We start from the raw sequence: 13,867 nt of genomic DNA, 5'->3' as shown, positions 1-13,867 counted from the left end.
GGGCGCAGGGAGGGGACGGCCGCTCGCTGGACACAGCCACCACGATGGGGACCCCGCTCACGGCGTAAGTCCGAACGCTTTGAATTTCCATTCTCAGGGCGAAAGCTGGATTCGAAATACCCATGCTTAATATGCGCAAAATGATCTTTTCTCCCTTAAAAATCCTCTTTTTTTTCTACCCCCTCCCCCTTGAAAAAAATGTGGATCATCGGCTGGTGGTGGAGGTGTTATGACAAGTGCATGTGTACGCAGAGGTTGTGTTGTGGGGCTGGGAGGAGGGAAACGCTTTGCTGCCTCCTTGCCTGGCCTTGGGGCAAGCCTCTGCTCAGCCGCCCGTGCCTCAGTGTCCCCAGCTGTCACAGCAGCCCTGCACACATGCCGGGTGTCACCTGGCTGCTTGCGGGGCTCTTAGCACCCCCGAGCCCCCTTACTGCAGTGTGGGGTCCGGCTGGTCGGGCCCTGTTGGAGCATGGTGGGCTGCGGGTGCAGATTTCGGCTTGCAGGGTGCTGGGATGGCGCGCGGTCCCTTTTGGGGGTGGCTGTATCTGGGGGGACACGGGCTGGTGGAGCAGGCAGCCCCCGCCAGCTCCAGGGGCCGTTTGGGGAGGTGGGTTTGGCGGTGGCACCGGCTGTGGGACTGGCTCCGTTTGGCACTGTGGCGTGAGCATCGCCCCACGGGCACCGGGGTCCCATGCAGGCCACCCCTACCCGCCGTCCCCGTTAGCCCCCTTGCAGCCCCACGTCCCCTTCGGTGGCTCCCAGTGGCGTGGCTTGGCCCCGTGTAACGCTGCCTCGCTGGGCTGAGCAGGTCCTGCTTGTCCTCGTGTCCCCTCTGCCCTCGGAAGCGCACACCGCTGGTGCTGGGGTTGTAATCCCAGGCTTTGGGGTCTTCTCTGCTGGCTTCCTTGGCTTGTCCTTGTGCAGGCGGCTCTCCCCTCACTTTCTGGGAGCGCTGCCCTCTTGCCCTCTGTGCCCTCTTGCTGCCCGCCTGGTTGGATGGGCTGAGGCCTGGCTGTCCGACCCCGCCAGTTCACCACGGTGGTCTCCAGTGACACGGCTTTCCAAGTGAAGCGGGTTGCCTTGGCGGCTCTCCCCGTTTGCTTTGCACCGATTCCTTCTTCCTTCTGGACACGGGGGGCTGTGGAAGCCCCCCCACGCTGGGGAAGTCGCCCTGGGCGGCAGAGTGGCCCTGGGGCTCCCAGTGACTCCATTTGGCCCTTGGGCGTCTGCTCTCTCCTTGCTGGGCCTGGGCTCCTCCGGGATTTGGGGCTCCCCGCTTCGCCCTGGGTGCCGCGGGCAGAAAGCGGGGCTCAGACCCGGCTCTGAGGGCCAGCCCTTGGTGCCAGGGTGCTCTCCCTGCCGCACACCCCATTCCCCTGCGGAACCGGCACGTGCGTGGCTCCTCTGACCCACCCTGGCGTCCACGCAGCCCTTCCCGTGGGGCCCCTTCCCGGTGCCCCCGGCCCCGCTGGGCCGGCGTGGGGTTTTCTGCTCAGCCGCTCTTGGGCTTTTGTTGGTTTTGCTCGGGGAAGGAAATCTGAATGAGAAACACCAGTTACAGCCCTTCGGGGGGCGGAAACGTGGGGTTTAATTGGTTCCATCTTGGGTGAATTCTTCTGGCACACGATCCCCTGAGCCGCTCCTCTCTGAGCGAGCGCTGGATGGGGATTTCTGAGCTGCCCGCCCCAGGTTTCTTGTGTTGTTCCTGCTTCCCCGGCTCATGTTCTGCTGCCTCCGCCTTGGGGTAAATTCTTCCTGCTGAGGAAAATCCGGGCTGGGGGCTGTGGGTGCAGGGCCCACGCGGGATGGTCCCCCAGGCTGGAAGTGGAACGGAGCGTTCCCCGGCACGGGGAGCCCGCCCAGGCACGGCGCGCTGGCACGGCGCGGCGGCCCCTGCGGCAGGCGGGCAGCTTTGATGCTGCTTCCCGCCCGGCGGCTCTGGGCTGGGGTTTTTGCAGAGGGGCCCTTGGTTTCTCTCGAAAAACTCCTGCTCCGGGCGAATGCTGCTTGCACGCATCCTGTGGAAACGCAGGGTGGAAGGACGGGGAGCCCACGCTGCCCCTTGCTGGCCCCTTACCCTGGCAGAGATGGGTTTGCAAGGGGAGAAAGGCGGTGGCCTCATGCTTTTGGGGGAAAATGAGGCAGAATGTGGGGCAGAGCTGGGTTCTGCTCCCACCCAGACACTGGCACAGAATGCTGCTGGGGGGTGGGATGGCACGAGGCTGGACAGAGCCAGCAAAGGGATCGAGAGGAGACGCCAAGGACGCAGGTCCCACGTCCCCCACCGCGTCCCCTCTCAATGTGTGATTGCGACCGGCGCCTTGGAGCCCTTGTCTCTTGCCTGCCGTGCCACCCGGGGCTGCGGGGGCTCGCGCCGCCCCGCGCCGGGCACCCAGCTGCCTGCAGCCGCCCTGCGCTCGCTGCTCCGCTCCCAGCTTGCTGCCCAAACCGATGCTCGCTGCCCGGGGACCCTGCTTGGGAGAGCGAGGCTGCGCTGGTGGAGGGACTGGCTTCCAGCTTGGTCGATGGCACCCCGCGATATTCAGGCATGCTGGCTGCCGCTCGGGTCACCCCCGATTCCTGCCTTGCCTCCCCTCGCCCTGTTTGCCGCCCGTACCTGGTGCCGGGTCTGTTGGTGGCCGCTCGCTGGCTGTCCCGCAGCCGGCCGCAGGGGTGAAGCGGCGCCGGTACCCGGGAGCTAACCCTTCTTGCGGCGGTGCTGTGCCGCGTCCGTGAAAAGAATCTCTTGTTTCTTTTTATTTCAGCGAAGGCGAGACAGAGAGGGCTGCCAAAGTAGAGGCGTTCCCTAGAGAACTGTAGCTTGACTTAGCGGCAGTTTGGTAGGAAGTTGGAAGGCTATAGTGAGCTCCGGGGCCTGGCGCTTGTACCCACCCGTGCCATCATCTACCTCCATCAATCTGGAGCCTCATCGACACGTCTCCCCAGGCAGCTGCGGCCATCTGGCTTCTGAGGCCAGCCTGTGAGTACCAAACACGGCGTGCACCATGTCTTGTCTCTGCCGGGACACCGCCAGCCCCTCGCTGCAGCCGCCTGCGCACCCCTTCCCCTCCACGTGGCCCCGGGCCTCGCTCTGCCATGGCGCCTCTCCCTTCCCCTCGTCCCCTTCCACCCGGGCCTCTTCCCCGGCTTGCCAGCTTTTCATGCTCTCTTCCTTCCCCGTGGGTGCAGAGGTGATTTTAGGGCAGCTGAGCTGTGCTGGCTTCATCTGGGCGGCAGCAGGTCTGTAGCGGCGATGCTCCGGGTCAGGCGCTCCCCTCGGGTACCAGGCTCATGGCTCCGGGCCGACCAGGGCGGGTTGGGGCTCAGCCTGTGGCCCCAGGCGTCCCCGGCCCCCTTCACCCGGCCTTGCTGCTCTGCACATCTGCTGCTTGCTCTTTCTACTCCCTTCTCCCAGGCGTCCCCCCGCCGTCCTTCCCCGTGCGCCAGCTCCAGCCGTGCCACCGGCCAGCGCTGCTCTCGCGCCTGGGCCAGGATTGGCACTGGTGGAGCCCCCTCGGGCGGCCACGGTGCCTTCTTCGCCTTCGCAGCACCTCTTTCCGTGGCACACCGTGCTATCCGCCTGCCTTGTGCCCAGCCCTGCCCTTAGGGACGCTGGGGACAACCTTCTGTGTCACCAGGGCCGTGTCAGTGCCTGGGGATGGGGCACCGGTGCCCGAGGGAGGGCGCGTGGCCCCGCTCTCCTCCCTGTATGGCATTGTGTGGCACTGGCATTGTGTGGCACGGCGCTTGGGCTGCGCAGACCCTCTCTGTGGTGTAGGGAAGCTGTTGCCCAGGGTTTTTCCTCCTGCCTGGCCAAAAAAACCCGAGGGGGGCAAGACAGCCCTAACGCGACCCTGGGGCTGCAAACATCCCCGTGGGCAGCCTGGTGTGTCCTGCAGAGCCAGGGGGAGACGTGCTGCAGTATTCCCCACCTTTCATAATTTCCATTTTAATGGATTTTTTTTTTTCTGCTGTGTGTCAGCTTCCATTTTTCATAGTTAGCTGAGAATATAGAAAAAGGGAGTTTATATATTTTTTCCATCTGCTTTTTATCCCCTCCAGCCCCCTCCCCCAGCTATCTGAGCTCAGCCCGTGCCACTCCAGCCCTGAGAGAGGGGAAGCAGTTTCTCCGCTCCAGACGAAATGCTGCACAATTTATAAAATTAAGTTGGGACAGGAATAGGGATTTTTTTGGCACGACAACTGTTTCTTTCCTCTTTATTCTGGTCAGGTTTGTAGAGCTGCAAACACGGTTTTGACTACTACAGCAGCCTCGTTATTTAATAAGCCCTTCTCAGGTGGAGAGGGAGGGAGGGACACGGGGAATATTCATGCCTTCCTCCCTGTGGCTGTTTTAGGTTGCACTGGGGTCTTTGTTTTTTGACAAACGAAAGTTTGACTTGCAAAATGAAGGGAGAAGCTTGTTGTTCATAAGCAACCCTACAACGAGAGCGTGAAGAGCATAGGGCGCTCAGCGGAGAGGCTGGTTCCTGGCAGATTCCCCACCAGATTTACAGCTCAACAATGGCACAAGGAGCCAGGGACAAGGAACCAGGGACAAGGAGCCAGGGGCAGAGCCTGACTCTGCTCAAGGCTTTTGGGGCAGTGCTGGGTGGGTTTCCACAGCCCCCTCTGAGCTCCTTGTGCTTACGGCGTTCCGTGTGTGGGACAGCACGGCTCCGGTACCGGCAGGGAGGCGGTGACCTGGGGTGACCAACGGGACCACGTGCCGTGTCTGTGCTTGAAGCAGAGGTGCCCAGGGCCACGAGAGCCCCTTCTCCCTGGGGAGGCCACATACATCCGACTGAAGCATTCAGCGCAGTGCCTGCACCAGGCTGGGCACTGCGTCGGGTCCCCGCAGCAGGATGAGGTCTGCCTGCAGCAATTTGTGCAGCTCCCGGCTTGGCCAGGGCCACACGGGGCTGTGCAGGGACCGTCCAGGGCCACGCCAGCGGTCTGAGTGCTCGCAGAGCAGCCGTGGCTTTGCGTGGTCTGTGCAGAGAGCCCCCAGCCCTGGTGGAGCCCCCTCTGAGCACGCCGTCAGGATGGGCGAGGGGCGGGCGGACGGACAGCCGGGCGGGAAGGACGGAGGCCACAGGGCACCTGCTGTGAGGACAGAGGAGCAGCTCCCTGGGTCGGCTCCAAAAAACCTTTTCTAATCATAGCTCTGGCTTCCTGTTTTCCCGCTCCAGCCCGGCAAGGATCGAAGGGGCATTTCAGCTTCCCACGCCGCGGGGTGGCCGCCGGCCGAGCCGTGATGGTGCGGTTTGAGCCGGGGGAGCTGGCTCAAACTGTGGCTGTGTCGGGGTGCTCGGCCGTGGCAGGGGAACACGGGGCCTCCCTGCCCGCCCGCTGCCCTCTTTCCTTCCTGCCTTCATCACGAGGGTTTTTCCCTGCCACAACGTCCTCTTTTGGCCTGGTCTCTCCTCGTGCTGGCTGCTGTCCTCCTGTGTGGCGGTGCCCGGGGTGCTTGCAGGGGCTGCCGACATCCCCCCGTCCTGGGGACACCGGAGTCCCCTGTGTGTCCCGATGCGATGTGTGTAACCCGGGGGTTACCTTCTTGAGCAGCTGCAGCTCTTCGCCGTTGTGTTTCTGCAGACGTGGCACGGGGCAGGGCTCCTGGCCCCTCTGCACGGCTCTGCCTGTGCAGACGAGAGGGGTAAACCTGGCAAACGGACAGAATACGCAAAAATCACGTTTAGGGATATTGCAAGCATCCGGTCTGCTTTGGTCCGGGGTGCCCTGACCTGCCGGAGTGCAGAGTGAGCTGGGACGTCCTGTTCAAGGCTCTTCACGAGCAGCTCCCGTCCTGGCCCCTGGCTCCAGGTCCCTGGAGAAACCCTGACCGGGAGGGAAGCGGGGCTGGGGAGCAGGACTTGGGGCGGGGGCACCTCAATAAAAGTGCGATGGGGTGAGTGGCATGGGGAGTGAGCCCGTGGCAATGCCAGCACGGGGTGCCCTGGGGATGCTGTGGGCATCCCTGTGACAGCAGGTGAGGGACGTGAGAGGGAGGCAGGCGCCGATGTTTCCGAGGCAGGTTTTGGAGGGTGTGGGTTCCCGATGCAGGTCCACCTTCGCTTGAAACGTTTGCCTTAAAAAGCCAAAATCTGGTGTGTGGGCAGCTGGAAGAAAGGCAAAACGCAGCGGTTTGAGGCAGGGAAGGAAATTTCCACGCAAACCCAGCCGGGATGCTGTGGTGCCCAGGCAGCTGCTGAGCCCGGTCTGTGGTGTCACGGCCCCACAGGGTCCGTGGGCATGGACCTGTCCGCAGCTCCCAGCCCCTTGTGCTCACTGGCAGGCGCTTTCTGCCTGCCTGGAGCTTGTCGTCACATCCCCGCCAGCCAGTTCCTCTCCCCGTTCCTGCTGCCGCACTTCCTTTGCTCCGGGCAGACGCATTTCCCCAGCCCTGTGGCCGGCGGGGACGTGGCCGTGCCCTGGGCTGACCCGTGCCCGATGCATCTCGCACCTTGGCCCCGTGCCGGCACCTCTCCGGGGCAGGGTGCATGGGCGAGGCGGGCGGGTGGGAGATGCTGGGTGCTTGGCACGGTGCTTCGCCAGGAGGCTGGGGGGCGTGGAGGAGCAGCCCTGGGTGCTGTGAGGCTAAAGCTGCCGCTGCCGGGGAGGTCTGCGTGCCCGTGAGATGCAGCACAGGGCCTGGGCGCTGCAGCTCTGCATGGAGAAGGACGTTGGGTTCCCACCTGTGCCTCAGTTTCCCCAGCCGGTCCTGCCCTGCTTCCGTCTCGCGCCCGCTTCCTGCCACCCGTAGACATCTGGGGACATGCTTTGTGCCACCACGTCCCTGGCTGTAGATTTTGAGGTGCGTTAATGTGACAGATGGGCAGCGGGTGAGGGAGGCCGGGTCACAGCCACGTGCCACCGTCCCAGCGGGGACCTTGCCACTCCTGCCCTGTGCAGGCATCGTTTCAGTGCGCTCAGAGCTCCTGGCCCTCCCCTGGGGGCTTGCAGCCTCTCGCGAAGCTCTCAGAGGCTGCTGCTAGCCCTGGGGATGCTTGCGGGGCTGGGGTCCGTGTCGGTCTGGTTTCTCCCTGCCGCAGGATCCCGGCCGTGGCCTGGTTTCTATTCCAAATGGAGGTCACCTCCCGGCAGCTTCCTCACCTGGTGAGCTGGGGAAGGCGCTGAGGAGGCTCCGATTGTGCGTTAATCTCTCCGTTCCTGTGTGGCCGATCAGTTCAGGCTCCCCTGGCCATTGTGCACAGACGTGAGGGTTTATTTGGTTGCTCCAAGCTTGAGTGCAAAGAAAATACCCGTACACGGTGTGTTTGACAACAGCACGGGCTTCATTTATCGATGTGTGATACCTGGGAGAGAGGAATCAGCATGCTCAGAGCCTGCGAGAGGCTGCGCGTCCCTTGGCTGTCCCCTCCCCGAGGAGCCCTCCTTTACGTTTCGCTGGGGCCTCTTAAATGCCTACCCCTAAACATGCCCCTGCCGAGGTCTGCTGGGCTGGTTTCATGCCTGTTTATGTCAGGCTATTACGTTGTTGTCATTTTCTTGCCGTCCCCGTTCAGATGTTTTCTATTAACCAAAGATGGATTTAGAATTAATTTTTCCGAAGTGTTTAGCGTCTCTATAAATCTCCCAGCCCCACTGCAGCGGGGCTTTCCAGGAGCTGAGCTGCTCATGGCTGTTGTAGGTCGTTTCGCTTGGTCTTGGGTTTGGTTTTTCTTCCAGCCTGGGCTGGGCTCTGGGTCTGATGCCACCACTGTTGTGTGTGTGCCTTGCTCCGTGTCCTGTGCCTGCACCAAAGCTGCGCCCCGTCCACCTCTGGCACTTGCAACCCCTCCTTGAGGTACCAGGGGAGCAGCCTTAATACCTCCAGGGCTTGAGGGATCTGGGGCCTCGCCAGGAGGCATTACAAGCCTGTAATGTGCTCAACCCTTTTATTCCCTCTTCTCTGCCAAACTGCGCCCTGCATCCCCCGGCGCTGGGTGCTTGCTGCTGTTGTGGGGGTCTCAGAGGCAGGCGGATGCTCAGGGCTGCCGTGACCCTGCAGGAATTTGCAGCTGGGAGGACGCCGCTGAGGTCGCAGCCATGCAAACAGGCCCTGCCTGTTCCCTGCCCTCTTTTACAGCCAGGGCGTTGCCACCCGCAGCGCTTCACAGCTCCCCCAGCCCTCACCAAGCTTCGCCCCAAGGCAAGCTGTGTCCCTGCTGCCCCGGCCCTGCGTGGGCAGCAGGGGTTTGTGGGCAGCGCTGTGGGAGCCCCAGCAGGTGCCTGGTGGCCACCAACGTGGTCGGATTCTGCCTGGGAGCGTTGTGGTGTGGCTGCTCATCCCCTGGCGATGTGCTCTGCATGGCAAACGAGCTGCTGGTGGCCCCGGGGGTTCCTGCTCCACTCCCTTCTCCCCGCTTCCTCTCCTCCTTGAAGGCTTTTCTAGGAAACGGTCGCCTGGAAATCACGCTGTTATCAGATGTGCTCCTAAAAGAGCCCTTTGCAGCATGGTGGCGTGGCTCAGTGCTTGCGGAGCGCGCGTGCACGCAGAGATGCTTCTCCGGGGATTTGGGGCTGCGTCGGCCTCGTGCCACCGGTGCGGCTCCAGTCCCGCGGCAAATCGCAACGCTGGGGAGAGGTGCAGAGCCCGGGGGCTCCTTCACCCTGAGAGGCCAGCGGGTGAATGCTGTTGGGTCAGGAAGGGCCAGACCCGTCCCCTGCCCGCACGGCCCCGCAGGGAGGTGGGAAGGAGCCGTGCTGGCTGCTGCCGCCCCGTAACGCGCCTGTCTGTCCCCGCAGGATGGCGGAGCCTCGCTTCAACAACCCCTACTTCTGGCCGCCTCCTCCCACCATGCCCAGCCAGGTAAGAACCCCACGACGCCGTGCCTCAGGATGGGTTTTTGGGGCAGGAGGGAGGACAGATGGAGGTGGGGATGTGGGAAGGGGTGGGCAGGTTGGGGTGCACCTGGGGAAGGCCTGTTGGAGCCAGTCCTGTGCTCAGCCCTGGGGTTCTGGCTCCTTCACCCTTCACCTTCTCCCTGCTTTGTTCCCCTGGCAGCTGGACAACCTTGTCCTGATCAACAAAATCAAGGAGCAGCTGATGGCAGAGAAGATCCGTCCCCCACACCTGCCCCCCACCTCCGTGGCCTCCCAGCAGCCCCTCCTGGTGCCCCCCTCTCCTGCCGAAAGCAGCCAGTCCATCATGTCCCTCCCCAAGCTGCAGCAAGTCCCGGGCCTGCACCCGCAAGCTGTCCCCCAGCCCGATGTGGCCCTGCACGCTCGGCCGGCCACCAGCACTGTCACAGGTACCCACACGGGCATTGGTGGCCCCCAGCAGCACAGGAGGGGCTTGAGGCATTGAGGAGTCCCTGTTTTGGGACCCTGCTGTCTGTAGGGATGCTCGGACACAGCAGTGGGCTGTGAGAGAGGGCAGCGGGGTGGGCATTAACGCCTGCCTTTCTTTGCCTGCCAGGGTTGGGGCTGGCCTCCCGTGCGCCCGCCGTCAGCACCTCTGAGTCCAGCACAGGCACGGGCACCACCACCCCTTCCACCCCCACCTCCACCAGCCAGAGCCGCCTCATCGCCTCCTCGCCCACCCTTATCTCAGGAATCACCAGCCCGCCCCTCCTCGACTCCATAAAGACAATCCAGGGCCACAGCTTGCTGGGGGCACCCAAGACGGAGCGGGGCCGCAAGAAGATCAAGGCGGAAAACCCTTCGGGGCCGCCCGTCCTTGTGGTTCCCTACCCCATCCTGGCCTCGGGGGAGACCGCCAAAGAGGGGAAGACGTACAGGTAGGCAGCACCCGCAGGGAGCCACGGTGCCCGGCCGTGCCGCAGATGGGGGGGTGCAGCAGGGGGGCCTGGCACGGCGTCCTGCCCCAGCCCGGCCCCTGCGGTGCTCTCCCCCTCCAGGTGTAAGGTCTGCCCCTTGACGTTCTTCACCAAGTCGGAGATGCAGATCCACTCCAAGTCACACACAGAGGCCAAGCCCCACAAGTGCCCCCACTGCTCCAAATCGTTCGCCAATGCCTCTTACCTGGCCCAGCACCTGCGCATCCACCTGGGCGTGAAGCCCTACCACTGCTCGTACTGCGAGAAGTCCTTCCGCCAGCTGTCCCACCTCCAGCAGCACACCAGGTGACGGCACGGCATGGGGTTTGGGGTGTCCCTTCAGCCCGTTTTTCCCTGGTGGGGTTGGGTGTGCACTCGGCATGTGCTGCCTTCCTCATCTGCACCTCCCTGATCACCGCCCCACCTTCCTCATCCCTAGCTGCAGCCTCCAGCCCCCCTGCCTGTCCCTCAACTCTCTGGGTCTCAGCCCTGGGGTCTCCCCTTTCACCTGTGCCCCCTTGGGCCCGCTGTCACCTGGCAAGGCAGTGACCTTGCAGTTCCTTTGAAGCAGAGGCACGTGGCCATCGCTGTCCCCAGCTGTGGTTCTCCCACCTAGCGTGGGAGCAGCGTCTGCCCCGGTGGGTGCCGGGGGCTTTGCAGGGGGTGAGGGTGGCGGGAGCTCCCCAGCCTTGCTGGGGGCGGCAGACTGACCTGTCCCCCTCCTGTTTCGCCTGTCTCTGGCTCAGAATTCACACCGGTGACAGACCCTACAAGTGCCCGCACCCTGGCTGCGAAAAGGCGTTCACACAACTCTCCAACCTCCAGGTCAGCACTCTGGGGACATCACGGGAGTGGGGACAGAGCCCTGAACACCTCCCCCCGCCCCCGGGGATTGAACCACGGGGAGGGCTCAGAACGGGGAGCACTGTTGTTGTGGGGCTGGGACCCGATGCCTGTGGCTGCTGGGGCTCTCCTGGCCCCCTGGCCCCAAAACCCTTCCTCATGCCCGCTGTTTTGCAGTCTCACCAGCGACAGCACAACAAGGACAAGCCCTACAAGTGCCCGAACTGCTACCGGGCATACACGGACTCGGCCTCGCTGCAGATCCACCTCTCGGCGCATGCCATCAAGCACGCCAAGGCTTACTGCTGCAGCATGTGCGGTCGCGCCTATACCTCGGTGAGCGGGGCCGTGGGGAGCACCAGGGGGATGGGGGGGGCGCAGACCCCCAACTCTGCCACTCACCCTTTCCGTCTGCCCTGCAGGAGACCTATTTGATGAAGCACATGTCCAAACATACCGTGGTGGAGCACCTCGTGAGCCAGCACTCACCTCAAAGGACGGAGTCCCCCGGCATCCCCGTGCGAATCTCACTCATCTAAGCAGGCTCTGCCCGCTGGCCGCCCTCCCTCCCGGCTCCACTGCCGTCGGGGGCCCCGCGGAGGCCGTGGTGCCACGTCCGGACCCCCCGCTCCGCACCCCCCTGCCCGCCGAGCAGCCCTGGCAGCTTGGCGGGGAGCCGGTGGATGCGGCCACGCTTTGGAAACGTGCCCGGGCCCCCACGCCCCCGGCCCGGCCCCCGGGGCTGCAGGTTTGGTGACATCCAAAGACGGTTTCAGAGCACTTTGAATCTCTGTGTTGTTTTTTTTTTTGGGGGGGGGAGGGGAGGCGAGGGGTCTTCTCCTTTGGTTAGTCCCTGCCCCGTCTCTCATTTTGGATACAAATATATATATATATTTATTGGCCAAGAAGTTGGTGCTGCTAAAACAGAAAAGGAAATAAGACACAAAACGAACCGCGGACCAAGATGAGCGCCGGATGGCGAACAGGGGCTCGGGCCCCCTGCTGCAGCCCCTTCCTCCCCTGGACTCTCGCTCGGAGCCACGGCTGGAGAGGGGAGCTGGCAGGACGCGGCCGAGCAGGCACGGCAGCAGGACGGGCACCGCGGCGGCCGCTGCCTCCTTGGGACTCTTCGGTTGGTTTTGGTTTTATTTTTAACAATGTTTTCCCCTCTGGGCTCTCTCCTCCCACGCTGGACTCCGTTGCCGGGAGCAGAAGAGGCCCCGGCGGACACTGGGTGCGGGGCTGCGTGGCTTTGGGGCGAAGCCGGTGGGGGGGAGCCCCGCGCCTCTGCCGCCCCCGGGGGGCTGGATGCGGCCCCCCCCTCCGCAGGGCGCCGAAGGCAGCGGGAGGGCAGCGCTTTGCCTTGTGCTGGCCCCGGGCACGTGTACATAGACCCTTGTATAGAGCCGGGGGGGGCCCTGCTCCCTGCGGAGAGACTCGACAGAAACTCATCTATATTATGTACTCTTTGGTTCCGTTTTGGATATTAACTGTGTTATTTTTTTATACACTTTTTAAGCCTTAACTCATTGTTTTGCCAGGGTGTTTATTACCTTCTGTTTATTAATTTGAGTTCCCGCAGCCTTTTTCCCCCACCCTGTGTCCATCCTGCCTCTGGTTCCTTGTTTCCGACTCGATGTTGTACGATACTCAATATTGTAATCTTTTTTGTCAGCATGTTAATACTGTGTAAATATGCCTCTTATACACACTGTTAACACCCTCCTCCCTTCCCCTGCCCTGTTTTGGGGCTTTTTTTATTTTCCTCGATGGAAATCCAGGCCACACGTCCCTAGAGCTAGTTACTACCTTATTAAAAAAGGAAAAAGAAAAAAAAAAGTGGGAAAAAAAGAGAAAATTAAAAAAAAAAAAAACTCCCCCCTCCTCCCTGTCTTGCATTGTGGTTCACGGAGAAGCTGGGGGGAGGCCGTGGCCTCGCCGGGAGCGTTTGCGGTCTGTTGAAAAATGAGTGAAACCCCCCAAACTGGCGCCTGTTTTGAAAGAAAAAAAAAAAAAGACGAATAAAACAAAACAAAACAACAATCTGCTCTTTGTATCGCTCTGTTGTGAAAGACAGAAAAAAAAAAAAAAAAAACTACCAATAAATCTGTATGTGCAACCTTTGGCCGGGCTGTGGGTGTGTGATGGGTGCCCGGGGTCTCCCCCCACACCACCGCCAGGTCCTGGGGTCCCTGTGCCACCCCAGCTGGTGACACCTGGGGACAGCGCCTGCCCCCTGCCCTGCAGGGCCCTGGAGGCAGCGCGGTGCTGGGGGGGCTGCTGTGGAGCACCCCAGCAGGCACCCTCGGAGCTGTGTCCCCAAGGCCACCAGCTCGTTTCTGAGGGGACAAACCCAGGGGACCAGAGGTGGCCGGAGCACCATGGGCTGGCAGGCGGCTGCCCAGAGGGCTCCCCACAGGTCTTGCGGCTGAGGGGGGGACACGCAAAGAGCCCCCAGCGTTGCTGGGACACCACGCAGGAACCAGCTCCAGGACTCACGGCCACCATGGGCACCCCCCCAGGAACACCAGCTCTGGGGCTGCCATCTCCATGGCCACCAGCTCCAGGGACACGGCACTACCACAGCCACCAGCTCCAGGGACTCCTCACCATGGCCACGGGCTCCAAGGACACCAGCTCCAGGCCCCCCTGTCTGGGGTACACATGATTTGGGGGCCTGCAGCCCAGGTGCAGCCCCAGGCACTGGGATTTTGGGGCCTGCCAGCACTGTGGAAGGGACGCAGGCAGCTGACTGCCCTTGGGTCCCAACTTCATTTTGGGCTCCAGCAGAGACCTGAGGGCCAGAGAGGAGCCCGGGTATCAGGGTCACCTCCAGGGTGCCACCCAGCAGCACGCCTGGGGCTGGTCCCCCTGCCCCACGTAGTCCTCCTGTCACAGAACCATCAAGGTTGGAAGAGATCTCCACGATCCTCTGGTCCAACCATCCCCTACCACTGTCACCCACTGAACCCTGTCCCCAAGCACCACGTCCAACCTTTCCTTGAACACCCCCAGGGATGGTGACTCCACCACCTCCCTGGGCAACCTGTCCCAGCGCCTGACTGCGCTTTCTGAGTGGAAACGTCTCCTCATTTCCAACCTGAACCACCCCTGGCACAGCTTAAAGCCATTCCCTCTGGTCCCATCGCTGGTTACTTGTGAGAAGAGGCCGACCCCAAGCTCCTTCAGGTAGTTGCAGAGCACTGAGGTCTGCCCTGAGCCACCTCATCTCCAGCCAA

The 13,867-nt window shown here is 62.6% G+C and overlaps 1 protein-coding gene across 19 annotated transcripts in view; it reads left to right on the top strand.

Annotated features, from left to right (window-relative positions):
* ZNF362 (zinc finger protein 362) overlaps nucleotides 1-12,671 on the top strand; it is a 15,065-nt gene extending 2,394 nt beyond the window's left edge. For 15 of the 19 annotated variants that reach the window (XM_068658212.1, XM_068658219.1, XM_068658214.1 and 12 more), the window contains 7 exons: nucleotides 8,752-8,815; nucleotides 9,011-9,257; nucleotides 9,425-9,746; nucleotides 9,867-10,091; nucleotides 10,532-10,610; nucleotides 10,806-10,964; nucleotides 11,051-12,671. In XM_068658212.1, the coding sequence (XP_068514313.1) occupies nucleotides 8,752-8,815; nucleotides 9,011-9,257; nucleotides 9,425-9,746; nucleotides 9,867-10,091; nucleotides 10,532-10,610; nucleotides 10,806-10,964; nucleotides 11,051-11,167 (1,213 nt within the window). In that variant the 3' untranslated portion in view covers nucleotides 11,168-12,671. Of the gene's footprint in view, nucleotides 1-2,765; nucleotides 2,981-8,751; nucleotides 8,816-9,010; nucleotides 9,258-9,424; nucleotides 9,747-9,866; nucleotides 10,092-10,531; nucleotides 10,611-10,805; nucleotides 10,965-11,050 lie in introns of all 19 variants that reach the window. The other 4 variants (XM_068658230.1, XM_068658228.1, XM_068658227.1 and 1 more) reach the window with 2 other exon arrangements.
* Nucleotides 12,672-13,867: the final 1,196 nt, after the last annotated feature.

This window comes from Anas acuta, chromosome 22 (genome assembly GCF_963932015.1).
Source record: "Anas acuta chromosome 22, bAnaAcu1.1, whole genome shotgun sequence".
NCBI lineage: Eukaryota > Metazoa > Chordata > Aves > Anseriformes > Anatidae > Anas > Anas acuta.
Note: the sequence above shows the minus strand (reverse complement) of the source record. Positions and strands in the feature narration are given on the sequence as shown.